Source organism: Aquarana catesbeiana, linkage group LG12, assembly GCF_042186555.1.
Source record: "Aquarana catesbeiana isolate 2022-GZ linkage group LG12, ASM4218655v1, whole genome shotgun sequence".
Classification (NCBI taxonomy): domain Eukaryota; kingdom Metazoa; phylum Chordata; class Amphibia; order Anura; family Ranidae; genus Aquarana; species Aquarana catesbeiana.
The window spans coordinates 44290941-44316940 of record NC_133335.1 but is presented as its reverse complement, the minus strand read 5'-3'; the positions used below and the strand labels follow the sequence as shown (position 1 = coordinate 44316940).

The window sequence follows — 26000 nt, the reverse complement described above, 5'->3', positions numbered from 1 at the left end:
ACGACAATGCATTCCTATGGACAAACGGATGACCATCCGTTACCATCAGTTAACCTCCGCTTCCGTTTTTATCCGTACAAAGCTACGTCCAGATCTGTCAAAATGGATATTAACTGACGTTAACTGACAATGTCCGTCAACATCCGATCAGTTAAGATCCGTTTTTAAGAAATAATTCAAAGTTCATACTTTGACAAATAAAAAAGCAAAGTGAAAAAACCTTTATTTTAAAAGGGTTAAGCAGAATAATAAAACTAAAACTGTTTTGAACATATTATGTGCTTTTGTGTCTTTTTATGCTATCAAAACACAATGAAATACCCAAATTAATGAATTAATAAATTTAAATTTGCACTTAAATTTGCATATATATATATTGGTACTGCCATGAAACTTCTCCTGATGGAGGTAGAAAGTAGTCTGCAAATTGTTCACGCATGGCAATGTAGGATGGGTGGAGCAATGCTTTCTAGGTAATTTCCTTAAATGCAAAGAAACTGCTGTAAATGGATGAAAACGGATACAAAAACGGATGAAAAAACGGATGTAAACGTGTACATTAACGGATGAAAACGGATATTAACGGAATGGATGACGGATGAAGACAGATGAAGCAACGGATAAGAACTGATACGTTTTTAACGTGGCTAAACTGACGGTGCCCGATACGTTTTTAACGTGGCTAAACTGACGGTGCCCGTGTGAAAGGGGCCTTAATCACTTATGTTATGTATCATTAACCATATAAGTGAGGTAGGTAAACATAGCCTTGTCAGATGGTGCCCCTTGTTTGAGGAAGTTTAACGTTTGGGTGAATGTTATTTCTTGTATGGAAGACAGAGCTGGTTTATACCTAACCCCAGAAATGCTAAGCATTTTTTTCTTATGACTTTTGTGTTCACCTGTCTCCCACCTGAATACCCAGACTAAAAAACTTCTCAGAACTTTCCTGTTTACCTTTTGTCTACACGAATACTTTGATGAGACTGATTTTGAATAATGTATATAAGAAATTAAATTGTAAGGGCGTATGATGAGGGCTCCATTTGGAATCTCGGAGGCAGTAGAAAAGGATATGTGCCTCTCTGCCAAAAAGCAAGTTCAGTTGACCCTTTTAATGAGATTAGGCCAATCATTGTGATTGAAATGCACCGGTGGGCATAGAGCTGCATTTCCACTGATGCAACTCTAAGGTCGCACGATTGTGAGGTGTGACTGAGGTGCGACTTTAGTGCCACTGTGGTATGGCTTCGGATGCGACTTTGATCCAAATTTACCCTCTGGGTCAAAGTCGCATCCGGAGTCGCATCAGAGAGGTGCAGGTACCTTTTCATAGTCGTTGCAGCTTTGAGTCGCATAGATTGGAACGGGTGCTATTGAAATCAATGAGCTGCGACTTGTAATGCGACTTTGTGTCCAAAGTTGCATGGAAAATTGCATTCGTGGAAACGGGGCCTAGGTCAACTGAATGATCTTGATGTCTATGAATTAGGGCTGCAACTGACGACTGTTTTCATGGTCGATTGGTTGGCCGATTGTTGTTTCGATTGATCGATTAATCGGTTAATGGCCTTGGAGGAAAGTGTGGTGTATGATTTGGTTGGTATGTAGAGTTTAGGAAGGGGACAATTTATTCTTAGCTATCGCTATGCAGTGGTGAGTGTAAATAACCAACTATATGGTTAGGGAGCAGGGTGTCTGGTCCACTCTGGGAGTGGCAGACAGAAGAGATATGCTGTGTGTACTGTTGGAGGAGATGTACTGTATGGACTATTGGAGGATGTATGCTGTGTATGCTGTTGGAGGATGTATGCTGTGTGTACTTTTGGGGGGTGAGTCTGGTGGATATCATCAGACTCAGAGATCAAATTTTTGTATTTAAAAAAAACAATGTCTTCCTTTAAAAAAAGTGTCGTTTTAGGAGTGTTCGTTCGATTTTCTAATCATTAGTGAGGTCGGGTCGACGTTTATTTTCAACTACAAGTGATGGGAAGTTTGGAGATAATGGGGAACTTCTTGTTCAAGGGAATTTTCAGACAGTGTATGTGGTTTTCATTCAGAAATTACATTGGTTTTAAAAACAGAATGTTAAAAACAAGTTAAAATTTCAAACATTCTTTCATTCAGCGAATGTACAAAGATTTTTCGTCTGAATATTCTCGTCTGAAAATTGATCCGTGTGGCCAGCATAAGGCTCGGTACACACCTATGCAGTTTGCTTTTGATTTGTTTCTGCAGTGCTTTTTGTTGTGTGTTGTGATTTTTGCGCACGTGATTTTGCTGCAATTTGCGTTTTTGCATTTTTTTATTTGGCCAATTTGTTGTTGGTCAGATTAAAAGAACACAAATTGAAGTATATTGAACCAAAGAAGCACCGCTTTGCGTTAAAAAAAAAAATCCCTGACCCTTTCCAAATACGCTGTGGCTGAAAAAAGCATAGATGTCAACGTGTCTCATGGGAAGCCATGTAGGTGAACTGTGGTGCGTCTCTGCAAGAGGCACCAGAGGGCACATGGATGTGGACCAGGTCTAAGACGGTTATTAACATAATGGGGTTGAGAAGGCTAGGGTTGGCCCTTTGTGTTACGGGGAGGAGCGGATAGTCGCTACTGTAAGGGGTTCATTTTTACTGTAGAACGGTGAAGGTAATATTTGCGGTGGCGATTATTTGCTCTTTTTGTGCTATAGGGGGCTCACTTTGTCTTTTTAACCCCATTGTGTTACTGGCCGATTGATTAATTGTGAAAATAGTAATCGATTAGTTTCATAATCGATTGGTTGTCGATTAGTGGTTTTAGCCCTAGTATGAATCAGTCTCATTGTAAACTACTAATTGGGGATTGTGAGCTTCGTAATTAGACCTGTAAACACTGGCTATATTGTAACTGCTACAAATAGGGACAAGCAGGGACAGACACTAGACCAACATCCCCAGAGTAGTGACAGTGATGAACAGGGGGACGATGAGGAATTGTCAGGATTGGGGCCTTATACAATCGCCCGGTCCTTGTTGGCAAGATACTCAGAAGCTGATAGGAATTGTCATCTATCAGCAGATGACAAAACTTTAAGCCATTTTTTTTAGAATACTTCTGAAAAGTCCACGGGGGAGATTGAACTATTATAGTTTGGAAAATATCCAGGCTAATTTTTTGGAAGGACTACAGTCAGAACAGGGAACGTGAGGAGTATTATGCTAGCAGCCCTGCTCAGGCCGTGTACAATAATCGGGATGCGGGGTCCGGTTATAGTGATAAAGGCACAAACAATAACCGCTCCGAAAGTAAAGCGCAGGGTTCTCTGGACGCAGAGTCCGCCAAAAAATTGTTCTGACAAGTAGTGAAAAAAAAAGCAGCAACGGTGACAGGGGCGTTACCTGCCAACCCAATCACAGTCCAGAGGGTCGCTACCTCTGGAGGATCAACCTATAAAAGGTTGGAAAATCAGGGCAGGGTCCAAGCGTCCGTAAGGATGGGTTAAATATGGGTCCTAGGATATTCGTGATTGGGATTGTTGGACAAGGAAGAGGTTTTCTAAGAAGGGTTAAACTTAAAGTATATGAAGATCTGTACCGTGCTCATCACACAAAGATGACATGGCCATATGACTTCAGTTGCCCAGTCAGATAGAGGCGATAACAGAGCAACGGATTTGGGTATGTCTGAATTCAGGGGGACATCCTCCACACCTAAGGTATGTACCAACAATGTTCCATCCCTGGTGTTTCTGCAAGAATAAATCCCTGGAAGGTAAGAGTTTTTTTTTTTAAATTGCCCCCATTCAGGCGGAGAAGGGGCTAATGAAATGGGATGGATTTCTGAAAGAATTTCAACCTTATCAAACAGATGTTATGGGTTTAAGAAGAAGTACAGGTTATTATAGAAAACATGCTGATATGTGTGATGTCTAGAGTTCGTCTTTAACCTAGCTAATTGTGTGAGTGTGTGGAATATGCAATATATGTTGTGTCGTGTGATGTTTGTCTCAGCTGCTGACAGCCCACCCCAAATGACTCCCCCCCTTCTTTCTCACCAGATCTGTGAGAGTGTAAAGCGAATTGTATTGACATGCAAATTACCTGAGCCAAGATAATTATCTAAGTATTTGTTTTCCAGAGAGACAGTTCTGCGAGAGGTTTGTGGTGAGGTATTATGATTTGTTGATAAATGGTACTGCTAAAAAATGTATTACGAGTTGCTAATTTTTTTCTCACCATGGTGAATACATTTTTCTTGGTATACCATAAAACAAAATTCACATGGTATTAATATGTATTAAGTACCCTGTTTCCCCGAAAATAAGACCTAGCGTGACTGTCGGTGAAGGCTGCAATATAAGCCCTACCCCCCAAATAAGCCCTAGTTAAAGTCCTTGTAGGTCTTATTTTCAGGGTAGGGCTTATTTTCGGGGAAACAGGGCAGGGCTTATTTGGGGAGTAGGGCTTATATTGCAGCCTTCACCGACAGTCACGCTAGGTCTTATTTTCGGGGAAACAGGGTAATACATATTAATAATAAGTTGAGCTCAACAATTTTTGGTATTTAAAAAAAAGTGCACTGTTAATGTACTGTACTGTATAGTTGTGTTTCATATGCTAATGTCTTGTTACAGGTATATAACCATTGGTTTATTTTGTTTCTAGGAGGAAAAATGTAATGTTTATTACTAAAATGTTATTGGTGTTTTGTCCCTCAGATTCGATAATTGGGTTTCATGGCTTTCAGAACAAAAGGATATCACAGCCTCCATAGACAATTTTTTTCTTTTTCCTGGTTTCAGCACAATTATCTAGTTGGTGCTTCTATTTGTCATCCCATTCGGCTGTGTTTTGGACTACCTAAGTGTGTGTTGTATGTTCTGATCCAATTCTCGAAAAAAAATCAGTGGCTATGCTGACTTTTGTGTAGACTTGTGTTTAAGACTGCTTAACCCCCCCCCTGCGGTTATTGTAATTAGACACACCCAGCCAGTGCTTTCTTTTCAAGCGAGGCTCTTTGCCTTAGGCTAAGGTATGTTAATGTCCCTAGCAATCTGTGTGTATAACAAGCCTGCTTCCTGCCCAGGGTCACCATGCCACTCTATTTGCTCCTAGAGTTTCCTGTTTGTCTGTTTTTACGTGGCTATTTGTTACCAATTGTCTAATGTGTCTGTGGCGTATCTGTCACTAATATCTGTGTGTTTCAAGGCACCCCAGTCGGCTCGAATTGTACCCCCTACTGTTCAGCGATCCCGGCGCCTCAGTGCTGCAAGGGATTTGTTCTTTGCCTGTTAGACAGTTATGTCTGCTAGCAGCAGTTTCTCAAGCTGGATACACATTGTGCAATTTTTTGTTGTTCGGTTTCTTTTAGATTTACCTTCAGATGTGTAGTACGAGGGCCTGCCTGATGGCATACAAGTTGAGAGTGTATAGGTCTGGCCTCGTATTCTATAGTTTTGGGTAAGTCTGGAGAAAAGTTGTGCAGGAAGATTGTGTGGGGTGTTACCAGCTCTTGGCTGCTCCAAGGATCCTCACTTCGGTTATATGTGTGGGCATGCTGTATTCTCCCCAGTTAATACCCATAGGTGTCCTTCCTGTCCTGAACTCTTGTGTACTTTAACTAGTTGTCTGTGTCCTGCATGCCAGGAAGACCAGTGCCATACTATGCCCCTGTGATTCATGTGAGTCCTGTCTGAAGAGTGTAGGCAGTTTATTTTGTATGGGTGAAGGATAGCCTTGTCTGATTACCGAATTGATAAAGGAGGGAAAAGGGGTGCAGCCTCTATAAAGAAACGAGTGTACCTGTTGGCAGGTGGTTTTCAATCTGGGTATTCAGACTATTTCCCATACTTAGGATAAAGAGAGGCTTAATGGAGACTGCCGTTGGAGCTGGAGGTGGGGCACTGGGTACCTTCAAACACTATGGAGCTGGAGATACTCAAGACCACATTGGGGGGTCTTGTGTTATATATCAGGGAAGCGGTTAGGAAAACCAACTTGCTCTGACAAGCATCACTTTGCAAGGACAGGCAGGTGAGGGTAGTATCCAGGTTGCCTATGAGTCGTAATAGGTTGGTGGATGACTCAATTCCAGGATCGTCAAAATCTAACTTGCACTGTTCTCATCCCTAATGGCAGGTTAAATGGTACTCAGCATGGTACACTACCTCGGGGAGTCTATTGTACATCTCCTCTGGCCCTTGGCATGGATATAGCAGGAACACCGGGTTGTACCCCGATCATCCCTGAAGAAAGGTTTTATGGTAAACCTGACATCCCCTTACACCTACTGAAACTTCGGTTGGGATTCGGGGAGGAGTTAAAAGTTGGGTAGTTGGGTAGTTTGGGCAACAGGTAGATAGTGCCAACAGTTTGTGCAGGGCGTGAATAGAAGGGCCCTGTTTATGATCTAAGGGGAGGAAGGAAAAAGCCTCTAAAAAAATTTTTGAGCAATAAAGTCGGGTTTGACTAAATTCTAAAAGTTTTTGGAAACCATTGTTTTATTCTCTCCCTTTTTTAATATTTTTTGTACCCGACTTGTAAATTTTTAGTGACAGTGATCCTGTTCACCTGTTGATCACTAATATGGGAGAGGAGTTATCTATTTTTATTTTTTTGTTCCTCTTTATTTTTTTGCTAAGTTGCTGCTGCAACAGCTGCAATGTATTATTTTTCAAGGCACTTTATAATAATTTTTCAGGACAGTTATATATTGTTCGTTTTGTTTTTATGAATGCAGATTCAATGCTCTTTGACATAAAGTGAAATGTGTGTGATAAACAGTCTGCGTTGAAGCAGCATTAAACCTGTATGTTTTTTTAAAAATTTTTGCTTATTTTTATTTTTTTCTCTTCTTTCTCGTTCCTACTTTCTTTGTTTCATATTCTTATCTTTAATTACTTTAAGTGATGGTACCAGTCCATTATCTGATAATGTTCTTCTATATCCTCTAAAGTAAATATATTAGTCTTTTGGAACTTTTGTCTGAATATCAGAGATGAGCTGTGAATTGTAAGGCTTTACTGTTTCTGCCTGACTTCGTTTTTAAAAGTCCAGTGGGTCCTATAGAATGGTTTCCTGAAACATACAAGTACCATATTTCACAAAGTATCCCTAGACATCCAGGTCTTATGTCTTAATGTAATTCTACCTCCCCTAGTCTGCCTACTGCTTCAACCTGAGCCCCGTGAGCAGGTGTGGTGAACCCAGGGACCTGGCAATAGCAGGCAGTGTTGACTATCTCTACCATCAAGGGCCATGGTTGATACTGGCTGTTGCTCGGACTCTGAACCCTGTGGGGATCCCATTTTACTCGTCCACATTACACCCCTTATAAGCATTTAGTCTTAATGGCCAACCCTCTGCTCCTGTCTGGCATTCCTCCAATACCTGTACACTGACATTCTCCTTTTTTTGTATTTATGCACGACTGCCCGGAGGCCCGCCCGACCACCACCTGAAGAAGCAACGACAACCAAGTCATTTCTTGAGGCAAATATGCAACAAATAAGACTCTCCTGAACTTTCCTTTACCATGCTGAAAAGTGCTGTCCCGTGGTCCGATCCAGTCGTTACAATCATTACACCGTATTAACAAGTTACAGGACTAGATATGCCAGGATCCCACCGTCGATGTTGAAGTTCTGCTCTTCCAAGGCAGAGGAACATGGAAACATTGCAGCACAGGCACTCATGTGGAGTCTCAAAGGCACCAGGATTGCTTTGATTGTCTCAAGTCTACCTTGATGGTTCCCGGCGTGTTCAAGATAGGAAGAGGAGGCCTCAGTGGTGGTGGGGAAGGGTTGGGGCTTCTCAACTGGTGTGGGTGGGTACAGGATCATTGAGGGAGGGCATAAGTTCAAGAATGAACTTCAGGGGGGACTGTGGTCCCCATTGAACCATTGCAAGGATTCTTTACCTAAATTACCATGCCCCATTGAATATATATATGTATGTATGTATGTATGTATATGTTTTTACAGGACTTTATATAATTTGTGATATGAGATATGGGCTCAGCATTATAGGACTTCTTTTTTTCCTGTCTTGTGGGAACTATTGAATGTCTTTTGTAAAGAGCCTTTGCAGACGTGGAGGCTCCATCTCACCAGGGGCCGTTGACATGCTAATGTCGGAACTGGTTGGGCGGGGGGATTAAAGAGGGCTGACGGTTGTAAATCAAGAGATAAGGCTTAAACAGGTACTCAGGTTTTCAGACACAGAGGCACTGGAGGTAGCCTCTTGCTTGTGTGGGAAGCATGCTTAAATTTCAGCCAATCAGGATTCAAGGCCACTTCTGAACCAATGAGGTAGTCCAGGGTTTTGATTGGCAGGGATGGGTAGAGAGGGAACAGAAAAACCAAAGCCTAGGAATGCTAACTCTCTTCGGCTCACGGTCTAGATGAAACATGGTAACATAAGGGCTGTCTAGGTAATGTATCTGTATTATCTATATGCCTCTTCTCTTCTCTCTAACTTTGTTCTATCCTAGGTAATCTCTTGATAGCATGTGTATGACCATTATAACAATATTTTGTATCATTGGTAACAAGGTTGTATCATTTATGTTATAGTTGCTAACCTCGGATTAATACAAGTTTCTTTTCTGTACAATAGTAAATTTAAATAAATTAGATTGTTATCCTTTTCGCACAGGTATCATTCGTTCTTAATTGCATGGGTTGATTCAAATAGATAAAAGGTTTTAATCACTTATGTTATGTATTATTAACCATATACCGTATATACTCGTGTATAAGTCAAATTTTTCAGCCCCTTTTTTGGGGCTGAAAGTGCCCCCCTCGACTTATACACCATTCACTGCCGTCTGCCTACATGATCAGTGTGTCATGCAGGCAGATGGCGGCCAGCGTGTGCTACATAGCACTCAGCAGCGGCTCTCACTGTTCAAAAGCCGCAGCTCCTCGTCTGTGATAGGCAGTCAGTGTACAGCCGATCACGGACATTCTCTCATCCTCGTCCGTGATATGAGGATGAGAGAATGTCCGTGATAGGCTGACCGCTGACTGCTGGGAAATGGAGTTTTCTGCCTATCATGGACGAGGAGGAGGCGCGGCTTTTGAACAGTGAATGGTTGCCGAATATTACACGCTGATCGGTGCAGAGCGGCGCACGGAGGCATGCACAGGACACAGGTAGGATGCACACACACACATGCACACAGACACATGCAGATAGGTACATATACACATGACACATACACAGGACACAGGTACATGACACAGGTACATATACACATAACACAGGTACATGACACATGCATATATACACAGGACACCGGTATATATACACATGACACATACACAGGTACATATACACAGGACACAGGTACATGACACAGGTACATATACACATGACACAGGTACATATACACAGGTACATGACACAGGTACATATACACATGACACAGGTACATGACACAGGTACATATACACAGGACACAGGTACATATACACAGGTACATGACACATGCACATATACACAGGACACAGATACATGACACAGGTACATGACACAGGTACATGACACATGCACATATATACAGGTACATGACACAGGTACATATACACATGACACATGCACATATACACAGGACACAGGTACATGACACATGCACATATACACAGGACACATGCACAGGACACAGGGAGGTATACAGCTGCAGATGGGCATTGTTGACCCTCTTTTTCCACTTACAGTAGGTGCTGCATTTCTCACCCTCGTCTTATACTCGGATCAATACGTTTTTCCCATTTTTTTGTGGTAAATTAGGGCCTCGACTTATACTCGAAATGACTTATACTTGAGTATATACGGTAAGTGAGGTAGGTAAACATAGCCTTGTCACTTTCAACAATGGCTTTCTTCTTGCCATCCTTCCATAAAAGCCAGGTTTGTGGAGTGCATGGCTAATAGTTTAGATTCTCCCACCTGAGCTGTGGAATTCTGCAGCTCCTCCAGAGTTACCATGGGCCTCTTGGCTTCAGGCATTAGCTCTCCTTGCCTGGCCTGTCAGTTTAGGTGGACTGCCATGTCTTGGTAGGTTTGCAGTTGTGCCATACTCTTTCCATTTTCAGATGATGGATTGAACAGTGTTCAGTGAGATGTTCAATGCTTGAGATATTTTTTCTATAACCTAACCCTGCTTTAAACTTCTCCACAACTTTATCCCTGACCTGTCTGGTGTGTTCTTTGGCCTTCATGATTCTATTTGTTTACTAAGGTTCTCTAACAAACCTTTGAGGGATTCACAGAACAGCTGTATTTATACTGAGATCAAATTATACACAGATGGACTCTATTTACTAATTAGGTGACTTCTGAAGGCAATTGGTTCCACTAGATTTTAGTTAGGGGTATCAGAGTAAAGGGGGCTGAATACAAATGCACATCACACTTTTCACATATTTATTTGTAAAATATTTGGGAAACCATTTATCATTTTCCTTCCACTTCACAATTATGTACCACTTTGTGTTGGTCTATTACATAAAATCCCAATAAAATACATTTACGTTTTTGGTTGTAACATGACAAAATGTGAAAAATTTCAAGGGGTATGAATACTTTTTCAAGGCACTGTAAATGGTTTGTTCCATCCCTGTAATCTCATACATCTATCTGGAAGAAAGCATATTCTTGTGGAAAACAACAGACTTACTGGCTGAATCACCAAATGCAAATAGAAGGAAAAAAGCCTGAAAAAGAAAATGGATGCAGCCATCACATCTAATAATTGGTAAGCTGCAATATGATAAATGTTTGCTTTTGGGTTTAATACTGTTTAACTGCTTCCCGACCGGCGCACAACGATGTACGTCGGCAGAATGGCACGGCTGGGCAAATGGGTGTATGGGTACGTCCATTCGAACTTCCCGCCGTGTCATTGCGTGCGCGCCGGCCGGGAGCTCCGTGAGTCGGGTCGCGGGTCCCGCGGACTCGATCGCCGCGGGGATACCCGCGATCGTCTCACGGAGAGCAGGAACGGGGAGATGCTGATGTAAACAGCATCTCCCCGTTCTGCCTAGTGACAGTGTCACTGATCTCTGCTCCCTGTCATCGGAGCAGAGATCAGTGTAATGACAAACACAGCCCAACCCCCCTACAGTTAGAAACACCTCCCTAGTACTGATTTAACCCCTCCCCGCCCCCTAGTGGTTAACCCCTTCACTGCCAGTGTCATTTACACAGGAATCAGTGCATTTTTATAGCACTGATTGCTGTATAAATGACAATGGTCCCAAAAATGTGTCAAAAATGTCCAACGTGTCCGCCATAATGTCGCAGTCACAATAAAAATCGCTAATCGCCGCCATTACTAGTAAAAAAAAAAATTATTAATAAAAATGCCATAAAACTATCCCCTATTTTGTAAACGTTATAACTTTTGCGCAAACCAATCAATAAACGCTTATTGCGTTTTTTTTTTTACCAAAAATATGTAGAAGAATACGTATCGGCCTAAACTGAGGGAAAAAAAATGTTTTTTTATATATTTTTGGGGGATATTTATTATAGCAAAAAGTAAAAAATAATGCGTTTTTTTCAAAATTGTTGCTCTTATTTTGTTTATAGCGCAAAAAATAAAAATCACAGAGATGATCAAATACCACCAAAAGAAAGCTCTATTTGTGGGAAAAGAAGGACATCAATTTTGTTTGAGAGCCACGTTGCACGACCACGCAACTGACAGTTAAAGCGACGCAGTGCCGAATCGCAAAAAGTGCTCTGGTCAGGAAGGGGGTAAATTCTTCCGGGGCTGAAGCGGTTAAAGAAAACTTTCTATTGTTAAAAAAATTACCATAAGTTGTATATGACAATTTTCCAAAAAGAATAAACTTTTATATAGGCAACATAATGCTTCATGAAAAGATTTCTCTACGCCTCCAGGCTGGCCGCTGTGTCAAAAATGCAATAGAATGCAGAGTCAGCACTTCTCCAATGCAAAGAACAGATGACTGAAAGAGCCCCAACAAGGCCAAAGCTACAGTCAGGCCAGACTGTTCAGCAATTTTCAAAATTGATTACACAGGAACCAAACTGGCCTTGTTTATAGCCATGTTCTAAAGGGAATTAAAAATCTTTTTCATATGTGAATGTGTTCTTCCTATGTGCAATAAATGTATCAATACCTGGGAAAACAAAAGGAAAAGTTTGCTTCTGTGTAAAGTAAAGTTTGTTTTTAAATATTAATATGGAGACCGCTCTATTAGCCAGGTCCATATACTGTGTATATCTATCATCTATATATATATATATATATATATATATATATATATATATATATATATAAACAGATAGATATACAGTATCTCACAAAAGTGAGTACACCGCTCACATTTTTGTAAATATTTTATTCTATCTTTTCATGTGACAACACTGAAGAAATGACACTTTGCTACAATGAAATGTAATGAGTGTACAGCTTGGATAACAGTGTAAATTTGCTGTCCCCTAACTCAACTCAACACACAGCCATTAATGTCTAAACCGCTGGCAACAAAACTGAGTACACCCCTAAGTGAAAATGTCCAAATTGGGCCCAAAGTGTCAATATTTTGTGGGGCCACCTTCATTTTCCAGCACTGCCTTAACCCTCTTGGGCAAGGAGTTCACCAAAGTTCACAGGTTGCCACTGGAGTCCTCTTCCACTCCTCCATGACGACTTCACAGAGCTGGTGGATGTTAGTGACCTTGCGTTCCTCCACCTTCCGTTTGAGGATGCCCCACTGATGCTCAATAGGGTTTTGGTCTGGAGACATGCTTGGCCAGTCCATCATCTTTACCCTCAGCTTCTTTAGCAAGGCAGTGGTCGTCTAGGAGGTTTGTTTGGGGTCATTATGATGTTGGAATACTGCCCTGCGGCCCAGTCTCCAAAGGAAGGGGATCATGCTCTGCTTCAGTATGTCACAGGACATGTTGGCATTCATGGTTCCCTCAATGAACTGTATCTCCCCAGTGCCAGCAGCACTCATGCAGCCCCATACCATGACACTCCCACCACCATGCTTGACTGTAGGCAAGACAAACTTGTCTTTGTACTCCTCACCTGGTTGCCGCCACACACGCTTTGCATCATCTGAACCGAATAAGTTTATCTTGGTCTCATCAGACCACAGAACATGGTTCCACTAATCCATGTCCGTAGTCTGCTTGTCTTCCACAAACTGTTTGCGGGCTTTCTTGCGCATCATCTTTAGAAGAGGCTTCCTTCTGGGACGACAGCCATTCAGACCAATTTGATGCAGCATGCGACGTATGGTCTGAGCACTGACAGGCTGACGCCCCACCCCTTCAACCTCTGCAGCCATGCTGGCAGCACTCATACGTCTATTTTCCAAAGACAACCTCTGGATATAACGCTGAGCGCGTGCACTCAACTTCTTTGGTCAACCATGGCGAGGCCTGTTCTGAGTGGAACCTGTCCTGTTAAACTGCTGTATGGTCTTGGCCACTGTGCTGCAGCTCAGTTTCAGGGTCTTGGCAATCTCCTAATAGCCTTGGCCATCTTTATGTAGAGCAACAATTATTTTTTTCAGATCCTCAGAGAGTTCTTTGCCATGAGGTGCCATGTTGAACTTCCAGTAAACAGTATGAGAGAGTGAGAGCGATAACCCCAAATTTAACACACCTGCTCCCCATTCACACCTGAGACCTTGTAACACTAACAAGTCACATGTCACTGGGGAGGAAAAATGGCTAATTGGGTCCAACTTGGACATTTTCACTTAGGGGTGTACTCACTTTTGTTGCCAGTGGTTTAGACATTAATGGTTGTGTGTTGAGTTATTTTGAGGGGACAGCAAATTTACACTGTTATACAAGCTGTACACTCACTACTTTACATTGTAGCAAAGTGTAATTTCTTCAGTGTTGTCACATAAAAAAAGATATAATAAAATATTTACACAAATGTGAGGGGTGTACTCACTTTTGTGAGATACTGTATATATATCTATAATCTATATAGTTAGCTCAGTGGTAGATGCATTTTTAGGTGAGTCCACATCAATTTTCAATTTTATTCAATATTCAATTTTACGGGCACGGCAGCCAACTTAAAAAAAAAGCAAAGTAAAAGTTCCAACAAAGATTCCCAAGCAGGGGATTTTCCAGCTTCAACATAACAACCGATTACTGAAAATACCATGCCCCCTGGCTCTCTTGTCAGCAGCAGCTCTGTTGTCTTTGGTCTCTCAGACCACTGTCTATTCAAGCTCTCTCAGCCTTGGTTGCAGCACCTTGTTGTATGGACCCACTCTTGGCATCCTGTAAGGCTCCGTTCACATCTAGGCGTTGCTATTTTACAGGCGTTTTTCAGGTGTTTTTTCTAGCGTTTTGTAGTTTTTTGCAGTGTTTTAGTACAGGCATTTTGAAGTTGACAAGTCACCAATGAAAAGCAGTAAAACGCCTGTAATCTGCCAAAAAAGATGCTCATGTACATTTTTGAGCGATGCGCGTTTTGCTTGAGGCAACAAAACGCTCAGATGTGAACAGGGGCCATTCAAATGAATGACATTTTTCTTGTTGGGCGTTTTGAGAGCTGAGGCTTAGAGCAGAAAATCGCCCAAAAATGCCTAGATGTGAACAGAGCCTTAAGGTTTTCCAGCCCCTCGAGCTTGCTCTCTCTAGGGACTTCCAGTTTCCCTTCAGTCCCCTGGAACCGCTACCCGCCTCAGCTTTCTTGGCCTACCAGACCCACATAGCTGAGCAATGAATACTCCCTCACAAAGGATGCAGTCTTCAGCAGGAACTCCCAGCTCTGCTGACACATTGGTTCATAAGTTTCATCAGACGTTATGCCATCAAATGTAAGAATACATGAAAACACATTTGACCCAAGGGGCTTTCGGCTCCTTGTCAACCTTTGCTGCTACACATGTGGCTAAAGATGGTTCCTGTCATACAGGACTAACCTTGTTTAATCTGCTTGCTAATATATTCTAGCTCCAGTAGGCTATGAACACTGGCTAGGTTCCCCTCGCTCCGCACACATGCCTTCTTAGCCTCCTGCCAGCTCCTCTTCTCATTGTTTAGGCGGTAGCAGTTAGTGCCATAACTCTGCCATCCAGGATCACACTGCACAACAACATCTGGTTCAATAGGTTCTGTTGGGAACACAAGGCAAGACATTAGAAGAGGTTTGATAAAATCATCTGCTTGAAGCCAAAAACGTACTTAAGAAATTTCGGACAGTCAACACCTCTAGCTTGGGTTGCATAACATATACACACAACCATTAAAGCGTATACTTAGTTAATTATGGCTCATAAGTTTAAAAATGTTCATGTATTTTTTTGATCAATGTATCTCATTATTTATTACTAACCAACTTGGGTAGGCAAGGACAAGCCAACATGGAAAGAGATTTTGCAGGTTGCAAAATCTAGTTTAAGAATCTTTAAAGCACAGCATAGTGAAACCAGAAGGGACTGTTCCAACCCTATAATACATATCAGTAAAATGTACTGTAAATGTAAAGAATTAAAAGTAGTAAAATTGGAAATGGTACTTCACTATTACTTCCTACGTCATTAGTTAAAGACTATTAGTCATATGTTAAAGACATATTGTCATAGCATACCCACAGGGAAAAGAGGCAACCTTTACTCTGTTTTCCCTGGTGAGGAACCTTTCTTTCCAGAAAGCGAAGATCTGGACAAAAATCCAGTGAGCTCCTAACTTGACCTAAGCTGGCAACACAATGCCCTTGCTGTACTAAAATCCCAAGCAGTGTTGTCTGCCCTCCCTGTGTTGTTTGCTAGAGTACAGAAAACTGCCCCTTTGTGTTATGGAGATGAGGAGATGGGAAGGTGTTTTGTAATTGCAAATTTGCAACTGTGCTACAATCTCACCTACAGAAGGAAGACTTCTCTTGGAGCTTTTCTTACATACATAGGGTAGGGCATTATAGCAGTTACGGTTCTGCCAGGCGCCCAAGGTCTCTGTCCGAATAACTGCACAATTTTCTTCTTCTGAATTGCTGGGCTGATCTAGGATACAAGGAAAAAGAAAAGGGAAAAGTGATGAGCAGAGAAAAAAGAGATGAAAATAGGTGAAGTATACCAGTAGGGGGTTGTGCTCACCATAATGGTAAACTGGAAAACTGGACAAGGACTTAGGGAAACAACATTCATGGAGAAAATACCAAAACTAGTTTATAATCCATATTTTTTTTTCTTTTCATTCAATTCTTTTTATTTTCTTTACTTTCTCTCTTATCTCTTTCCATCAAAATAACAGAGAAGGAGTTTAGAAGGTGAAAGTTAGATATAGAAGAGCACTCACCATTCGCCATTGTGTTAATTTTTAGTGATAGAATGCAGAAAGAGGTGTCTTTTAGCCATAGGCATATTTTATTCAGGTGAGGTTTATCTTTGTTTGCGTTGCTTTAGATCTCTTTATTCTCCATTCTGACAGTGGAAATATATATACTATATGCTGACCATCATCTTACATATTATACTGTATGTCATGTGACTCTTTGATAGTGCCAGAGCTGCCTGTGGGCCGGGCCAGGAATTGGGTAGACAGAATTGTGGAACAGTACACAGAATCCAGGAAAGTGTTAACTGATTCTTCTATTGTTGGGTTGTAAGTGAACAGTCAACAAGCCAAAAGTAATCTGCAAGCACTAGCATTAGTACACTGTCTATAGTAACTGCACTTGCGGAAACAGTTCCAAATTATCTTGAACTAGAACTCAGTTACACTGATAATACAAGTACAAATACAGTAAGGTTGGCGGCCCACAGTATCACTCAGTGCTGTATATGTCTCACACAGCTAGCCTACATTACCGGGCACTGCATCTGTAACAGGAGTGGCTGTCTGGTGTGGTGGTGACGCAAGCAGCTTTTGTGGAGACTTGGATTCTCTAAGTACCAAGTCTTCCAGACTAAAGACAGCAGAGATCACAGCGGTGTCCCTAACAATTCCCTCCTCGAGCAGGAACTTCCTCCCCCCCGAGGCTAGGGAAGGCCATAGATGATACAATTTTCTTTCCTGCAACCCTTGGAATTGCTAGATTCTCCCATCAACACAGCCAATGTTGATGGGGGAATCCCTCATGCAGAGCTATCGTGTTCTCCTGGTGGGGAGTAGCAGTCCCTGCTGGGACAACACAGTGATTATTACTAGAGGTCATAACTTGAACTTTGTTAGGGATCAAGAATCGATTCCCTCATAATAAACTCTCTATAGATTTTTTACTATCTTCCTTCGCATGTCTGGATTTCCTCCATTCCTTGATTTTTGGCACATTTACTTACTAGTAGGCTTACGGCTATACCAAATTTATCTTACTAAGTTTGTGTTGTGTATGATTGTGGTAGAGACATTAGACTGTAAGCTCCTCTGGGACAGGGAATGATGTAAGTTGTCTGTGCACCCTCTAAGGCTCTGTTTTGTTCACTGTATATTAATGTAATAAATAAAAGCAATGGCAATGCATCATCTACCCTTTACATACCATTCTCCCAGTTCAGGTATTTTAACGGAGAGCCATCTGACCACTGCCAGCCACCGTTAACATTAAGATCATTTAATCCTATCCAGAGAGTGGAGCTGTATCCGGTCAGGAGCCCTATGAGGGAATGAACAGATAAAAAATAAGTAATAAAAGTCATACATAACTTTATTATTAAGAGCATGTAGACTGAACAACCCTAGTCCGTCAATGTCATATGATGTACTAAAACCATTGGCAAAGTTGAACGCGTCACTTCAGTTTCCTGAAGTCAAGTTAGTAAAAGATGATTTCTGTTAGAAAGTCATGGTTTACGGTACTTTAATGAGATTACCAGCATTTTCCTACTTTTTTAGTCAAAAATATTAGCAGTTTCATGCTCTCAAAAACATCACAAGTCATTGACTTTACCATTTATGTACGTCTGCTCATGAATCTCATTGATACTGAGGAGATTGGCATCTTGCTGAAGGCAACTGGTCCAGGCCTCGCCCCAAGAGAGTGCCGACTGGAAATTAAATTGGTAGCAGCTATGGGTAAGTGGATCCTTGTCCCAGAAAGTCTCACAGTCCGCACCTGGAACATAGTATAAAAAATAAGAATGATACTGTTATAAGAAGTCTTAATTAATTGGTTCTGCATTTTTTCTGGCAATAATGCAACAAAAAATGTGTGTAGCATTGGAAGTGCTGGGTATTGCACACAGAGATTTTTTAAATTGTTGGAAAACCTCTGCGACAGATGCAGAGACCAAATTTAGCAACTTCAGTATGCGTCTGGTAACCTGACAATAACTCTATGGCTATATTGCCTACGAAAATAACTTTTTACATTGTTTTTTTTTTTTTTTTTTTATTTAAATAGTACAAAAAAGGAAATACATAGGAAATGTGTCCATCATTCCAGTCATTGTTCCTCTGTACATCAACAGCAATACATAACATGAATGTATATGCAGTATACAATGCGAGGAAGTACATTAGTAAGCAAGGCATGTTCATATACAATAGCTGCAAATGGCAATGGGATAATCGAGTCTTATCCCACTACGATGTACATAATGGAGTACAAAGAGACTTATCGTCAATAACAACACAAAGAACAGGTTTCTGAGCACATAACTTTGTATAGAAAAAGCATCATAAACCTATATATAAAGATCAACTAGGGTCATGGGAGTAAATTACACCTGTAAAAGAAATAACAAGAGCAACCAAAGGATGGCGTACAGGCAAGTGTCAGATGGCAAGATACCTCTCCAGGGTGGGTGTAGTCAGCTTAATAATTATGTTATCTCAAAGAGTGGCCAGTGATGGTATAATGGGCAAATTATTGGCCAAGGGTGATTTTAGCTCATATTGTCGAGTTCCAGGGAACAATACAACAGGCCAGACGAGATGTTGGGAAATTTCTATAGGTATTTCTTACCAGTAAACACCCATCTCTCTGCCTCAATTACCCTATCCACTTCTTGCTTCAAGTCCTGTAGGGTAGGATAATAGGTTTGTTTCCAAAACGTCAGTATAAGGCTTTTAGCCGCATTTAAAAGTTGCAGAGTGATGCTATTTTTATATGACTTTAAAGAAGATGGGTTTAGCATGGAATAAGCACTGCAGGGGGGCGAATTTTATACAGTAGGTTTCAGCATATTTTTGTGGATCCAGAGTGATATAAATTTTCAAAATGTTTGCATTTTGGGACAATGCCACCATAAGTGGCATTGATTCAATGTAAATCCAATAGCAAAAACTTCTTTAACATGTTAATGTAATTTCAAAAGTAATGTCCTCTTAAAGAACGTATTCATACCATGATCCATGTTATAACATGTTACCACAATGCAGGGTAAGGCACTGTAGATGTTTAGCATTCAAACTTAGTTTTACCCAAATGCGCATTAACAGTGAGCAGCAATCCACATATACTGTACACATTTATATTATTTCTGCTTACTTTTTACAGGGCAGAAACACCACTTTTCATCTTTCCCAGGGCAGAAACACCACTTTTCATCTTTCCCATAGTCTTACACATTTATATTATTTCTGCTTACTTTTTACAGGGCAGAAACCCCACTTTTCATCTTTCCCATAGTCAACAGTGGTTGCACACCAAAGATGGCCATCTTCTCGCCCTGTGCTTGTGCAGGCATAGAACCACTGGTTATCGTACTTGAAAGGTATAGCACAGGGCCGTCCATTGGAGTTCCCTTGTATAGTGTAAATATCTGAAAAGAGAATGGAAAAGAAAAAAGTAATGATGGAGTTGGGTAAATAAAAACAATCTTCAAATACATGGATATGATCTATCATTCAAAATTATTAGTCTGTAAAGTCCAACCACAACAGGAATTTCAGTGTTGAGAGGTCACTTGTGAGTTGATCCACCTACTTGTTTGATACCTCCATTGAAAAAGTTTCCTAACCAGAACTTTACACCCCCTCTTACAAGGCCCTTAATAGACCTGTCGCTCATCTTTGCTGGGGCACTTTCTAATTATTGTTTATTGATAGGATGGAGTATCTATCAGGACAGCATGATACCACCCCGACATAGCAGCGGCAGCAGGACTGAATGTAGACTTCTGATGGGGGATATAATGCCACTAAATTACTCAAGCCGGCTTGTAATTGAATTTGTCAGAAACCGTGCAAGTATGGAAAATCAGTGCTGAGTGGACAGCTGTGAAAGCCAGCTAACCAACCAGTTTGGAAAATTCCTCTGACACCCATAATCTTGTGCGGTATAAGCATCAATGCCAATTACATACTCTATCGGCAATGAAATGTGCTTGAATATAAATGATGCTGAAAATAATCATGTCCAATATTTTAGCACCAAAACATCTGCACTAAAAACAAATGCACCAACATCAGTAACAAAATTTACCATGCAAACAAGTAGATAACATGGAACATGCAGTTATATTGTCATAGAAAATGAATGGTTTCAATAAGTTTTGTTGTAATTGGTTTCCTGATAAAGCAAGTGTGATCATCTCAGGGCATAATTGTCCTTAGAAAAGCCTCTTGGGAGATGTTTAAAATGTTGTCTGCTACTCTATTCATTTCTCCAGATAAGGCAGAAGTCATTTCTCCAGATATGGCAGAGGCAGATAAAGATAACCCAGTGACCTGATTACTCCTTTGTAGTCAGTGCCATCCCAACTTAATGGAGGTTTTGCATGTGGGGAGAACAAAAGACAAAAGGTTGGATTATTCATTGCTGAAAAAAAGGATTCTCCCATGTATGGTCACCTTATTTGATTCCAGTGTTATTGCTTTGAACACCATGTATATATATAATATATATCTCAAACATTAGATGCCATAGTAATCTTAGGCTCATATCCACAGATCAGTCTTTAGCATGATCAGGGCCGGTGCTACCACTAGGCAAACTAGGCGGCCGCCTAGGGCGCCCTGCTGCCTAGGGCGCCCGGCCACTGGTTTTCCTACTCTCTTCTCTCTGCAGCAAGCAATTAAGTCTCAGCATCAGCAGGCAGCCGCCTCTCAGTTCACACATAGTGTCAGAGGCGCAGCAGTGGTGGAGGACTATGTCTGTGTCCCGACTCCCGCAGCAAGCAAACATTCTTTCATTGGCGCTGGTAGGCTGCATTTGATGGGCGCTCGTGAGGCTACATTTGATGGGCGCTGGTGAGGCTGCATTTGATGGGCGCTGGTGAGGCTGTATTTGATATTTGATGGGTGCTGGTGAAGCTACATTTGATGGGTGCTGGTGAGGCTGCATTTGATGGGCGCTGGTGAGGCTGCATTTGATGGGCGCTGGTGAGGCTGCATTTGATGGGCGCTGGTGAGGCTACATTTGATGGGTGCTGGTGAGGCTGAATTTGATGGGGGCTTTATTAAAAAGGTGGGATTTACATGGACAGGGGAAAGGGGGCGGAGTCAGCCAAGGGGGGGGGGGGCGGCAAAATGAGGTTTTGCCTAGGGTGTCAAAAATCCTTGCACCAGCCCTGAGCATGATGAGTAGTATGCTCTGTTACTTTATCTATTAGGTTTTGTTAAATTATTTTTTTAACTTAAAATAATAATGTGGATTAGTAAAGCAACAAACTCTATTTATAAATGTAATTGTGAGGGTTTTTTTTTTTGTTTTATATACCCGTTCTTTTAAGAAATGCTAAGCAAAAGAAAACCATTGGAAGTCAAAAGTAAAAATACTCACATTATATCCTGGTTTCCAGGAAGCTCATCTAAGAAAAGGTGACATCACTGGGCCCTTTCCAGGATCCTTGGGAGCTGAGGAGCCCAAATCTCTTCTTGTAAGGTTTGGGCTTCTTAGCGCTTCTTGGAGAAGGCCCAGTGACATCGCTCTCACCTGTAGGAAGCACCTAGAAACTGGGGCGTAAGGTAACTTTTACTTCTAATTTGTATTATTTTTCCTTTCATATGGGGTCATATTTTTAAAGCAGTGAATCTGACATTCACCAAACTTTCCCTACATGGAAATCTTCCAGGTGCATGTGGTTAACATGACAGTGAGTGATTCACCACCAGTGAACGTTTGTTGACATCTTAGTTTTAGTGGTAGGGGTCTACAAAAGAAATGAACCTTGCATTTTCATGAATGGGCTGCTGAATGAAGAGGTCCACTATAAAGGTATTTGGGAGATTCTGGTATTAAACCATCCTTACCCTGAAACACAGCAGAACAGATACTTTTGTCTGTTCCAAATATTAACCATTGCCCAGATGTTTTGGCAGGCGGCTGCTGCAATCCAGTGGCATTGGAGGTCTGTGTAAGTAATGCAGCGGTCAGCTGCTCCAGCAAAGTCTCACAGCGGCGAATAAAGTAAAAGTTCTCATCACATTGATAGGTGGAGATGGCATTGGATGTGCTGTTAGAGGCAGATGGTACCAACAGGCAACTTAGAGTGCCCAAATTGAAGAGCCGGCGGCGGGACACCCAAAGCCATTGCTGCTCCGGTTTGCTGGAGTGACACGGCCTTGCTATTCGAACCGTGCTTTCTTGAGTTTCCAGACATCCTTCAACATCAGGACTGTACACCAGGAATGATTCTGGGTCTATAAAATAGAAAGATGCAAAATCATGTTTACATTTTTTGCAATTTTGAATGTGCCAGCAGATTAGTTAGTGAAAGGAAAAAACAAAATCCCAGAAAAGAGATCACAAGTGTGATGTAAAAAATAATTGACATAATCTTTGCCAGGATGGTTAAAAAGTAAACCAATCAGTAACTTAATAAAACTCTTCCAACTGCATTAAATAAAGCCCATAAATTGTGTGTAAGGCTGGGTTCACACTAATGTGATGCCAGGCATCGCATGAGATTCACACCACATTGCTTTGCACATCACATGAGATGTCTGTGCAATGCAAATTCAGCCATACAGTCCACATGGGCTTTGCTGCTTAACTGCAGACAGGAAATAGGAACTTTATTACAGAGAAAAGACACTGAGTTAACTGTAGAGCAGCTACAAACTTATAAACACTGCCATTTATTGGTTGAAGAATATACCTCTATTAAATACTAATATTGATGTAGTTGTTGCATAAATTACAAATGAACATTGTATTCCAACAATAATTAAAATAAAATGTTTTTTTTGTTGTTGTTTTGGATACCATGGAGAGGGATTAGAACCACTGTCAGGTGTATATTGCAGTCTACGTTAGAGAGATGCACACTGCTATTTGTCCTGTTTACCATCATCAACGTAAGTGAGAAAAATTACGCATTGTGGTTCTCAACAGAAAAAGAAAAGAAGGGAAATCTTTTAATGTGACACTAGTTCTGGTGATCCTGGTGACAACCAGGGATTTGTCTCACTTTTTAGGGATTTCCTCTCACTTCCTGTTTTGGCTATGGGACGAGAACTGAAGGGAAATCTACCCAATAGGATAAAGTTAAAAAAATATTTTACAAGGTTTATAACCCTCCCTTAATTTATCCAAAAAGAAAAAAAGTTTTCAGCTTGGTGCATTTCTGGCAGATTAACAGATATTTTTCTGTGCATTCAGGGGCAGCTATTATTGCAGATATGTATTGCATATTTTTTAAAGCAAACCTGTGCTTTGTTTACCATCCCCATTGGCTCAAATGCATAGTCGCCAACAGTCCCGATTTTCCCGGGATATTCATGGCATTCACACCCGGGAAATTAGCTTTGTCCCGGGCGGCCTCAGCTAATGCACCATTCAGCTAATGCACCATTCACCACTCGGCTTGCCTCATGCTCAGGCGGGGGGCACATGCACATGACATTATGGTCATGGTGCCACCCTGAATGTAGTGGGCACGCCCCCGAGAGACACACGTGAACAGAGCACCCGGGCTGTGAGCAGGAGGAGTGCAGAGACCGACTGGGATGGGACACGACAGGACGAGAAGTCCTCCTTACAGCTCTGTGCTGTCAGCTGTGTCCTTAATCTCTGACCCCATCTCCTGTAGTAGGTCTGCAGTCTACTGTACCATGAAGTTCTGAAGGAGGAGGGGAATGAGGCGAACCACGGTTGCCTTATTCCCTTCCTCCTTCAGAACTCCTATGGGCAGTGGTGGCTGGTGTTTTTCTTTTTAGGGGGGCAGAAAACAACCATTCCCCCTCCCCAAGTGGCAGGCAGCACCCCCCCCCAACTTGCTGTCTGCTGGTCAATCCGGCACTTACCCCATCTAGGTGGCGGGTGGCATGCAGCGGCTCCTATGTCCTCTTCTCCATCACGGCGGCTTCCGCTGTGCGGCTCCTTTCCTCCTTCTAGGCGTCCAATAGGATCGCCTGTCCTTTCAGCCAATCGAGTGATGGGTCTCAAGACAATTTGCTATTCTAACACACCTGGGTGGGCTCAGTTCGCATTCTCTGCGCCCCAAGCCCACCCTATTTTGAAGCCTATTGGAGCCTTTGGCTCTAATCAGGTGCTTAAAAAATAAACCCCCTCCCCCATTGGAATCCATGCATCTGGCGTCCTGCAAGGGGTAAGCGGTGTCTGCCTCACCCTATCCATCCAAAACCTTTTGCTTTATAGTTCCTTTGTGTTCGGGAGTTGAAGGCATAGGTGCCACCCAATTCTTGGTGAGTCAGTACCCTATATGGTGCTGGCACATAGACTTATCCAGCATCTAGATACGTCTGGTACTTACCTTCCTTTTTATATTTAGCGTCTCTTGTACCATGTCCGCACCCTCTCTGACAGTCTCTTGTACCATGTCCACATCCTCTCTGACAGTCTCTTGTACCATGTCCGCACACTTTCTGACCATCTCTTGTACCATGTCCGCACCCTCTCTGACGGTCTCTACCATGTCCGCACCCTCTCTGCCAGTCTCTTGTACCATGTCCCCACCCTCTCTGATAGTCTCTTGTACCATGTCCGCAAACTCTCTGACCGTCTCTTGTACCATGTCCGCACACTCTCTGACAGTCTCTTGTACTATGTCCGCACCCTCCCTGACAGTCTTTTGAATCATGTACGCACCCTCTCTGACAGTCTTTTGTATCATGTCCGCACCCTCTCTGACAGTCTCTTCTACCATGTCCACACACTATCTCACAGTCTCTTGTATCATGTCCTCACTCTCTCTGACAGTCTCTTGTATCATGTCCGCGCCCTCTCTGACAGTCTCTTGTATCATGTCCACATCCTCTCTGACAGTCTCTTGTACCATGTTTGCACCCTCTTTGCCAGTCTCTTGTACCATGTCCGCACCCTCTCTGCCAGTCTTTTGTACCATTTCCACACACTCTCTGACCGTCTCTTGTACCATGTTCGCACCCTCTCTGACAGTCTCTTGAATCATGACCACACAATCTCTGACAGTCTCTTGTACCATGTCCACACCTTCTCTGACAGTCTCTTGTACCATGTCCCCACCCTTTCTGACGGTCTCTTATACCATGTCCCCACCCTCTCTGACAGTCTCTTGTACCATGTCCGCAAATTCTCTGACTGTCTCTTGTACCATGTCCGCACACTCTTTGACAGTCTCTTGTACCATGTCCGCAAACTCTCTGACTGTCTCTTGTACCATGTCCGCACACTCTTTGACAGTCTCTTGTACCATGTCCACGCCCTCTCTGCCAGACTCTTGTACCATGTCCACACACTTTCTGACCATTTCTTGTACCATGTCCGCACCCTCTCTGACAGTCTCTTGTACCATGTCCGCACACTCTCTGACAGTCTCTTGTACCATGTCAGCACAATCTCTGACCATCTCCCGTAGCATGTCCGCACACTCTCTGACCATCTCCTGTAGCATGTCCGCACACTCTCTAACTATCTCTTGTAGAATGTTCCCACACTCTGACTGTCTCCTGTAGCATGTTCGCACCCTCTCTGACTGCCTCCTGTAGCATGTTTGCACACTCTCTGACCGTTTCCTGTAGTATGTCCACACACTCTCTGACTGTCTCCTGCAGCATGTCCGCACACTCTCTGGCCGTCTCCTGTGGCATGTCCCCACCCTCTCTGACGGTCTCTACCATGTCCCCACCCTCTCTGATAGTCTCTTGTACCATGTCCGCAAACTCTCTGACCGTCTCTTGTACCATG

At 42.2% G+C, this 26000-nt stretch overlaps 1 protein-coding gene across 1 annotated transcript in view; it reads right to left on the bottom strand.

Annotated features, from left to right (window-relative positions):
- The window catches only part of MRC2 (mannose receptor C-type 2), a 135159-nt gene that overhangs the window by 69390 nt on the left and 39769 nt on the right, over positions 1 to 26000 (bottom strand). Inside the window, exons 2-7 of the mRNA XM_073607669.1 lie at positions 22124 to 22513; positions 19519 to 19692; positions 17877 to 18041; positions 17469 to 17582; positions 15853 to 15990; positions 14914 to 15105 (exon numbers count right to left, since the gene is read on the bottom strand). Coding sequence (XP_073463770.1) covers positions 14914 to 15105; positions 15853 to 15990; positions 17469 to 17582; positions 17877 to 18041; positions 19519 to 19692; positions 22124 to 22513 — 1173 coding nt within the window. The remainder of the gene's footprint in view (positions 1 to 14913; positions 15106 to 15852; positions 15991 to 17468; positions 17583 to 17876; positions 18042 to 19518; positions 19693 to 22123; positions 22514 to 26000) is intronic.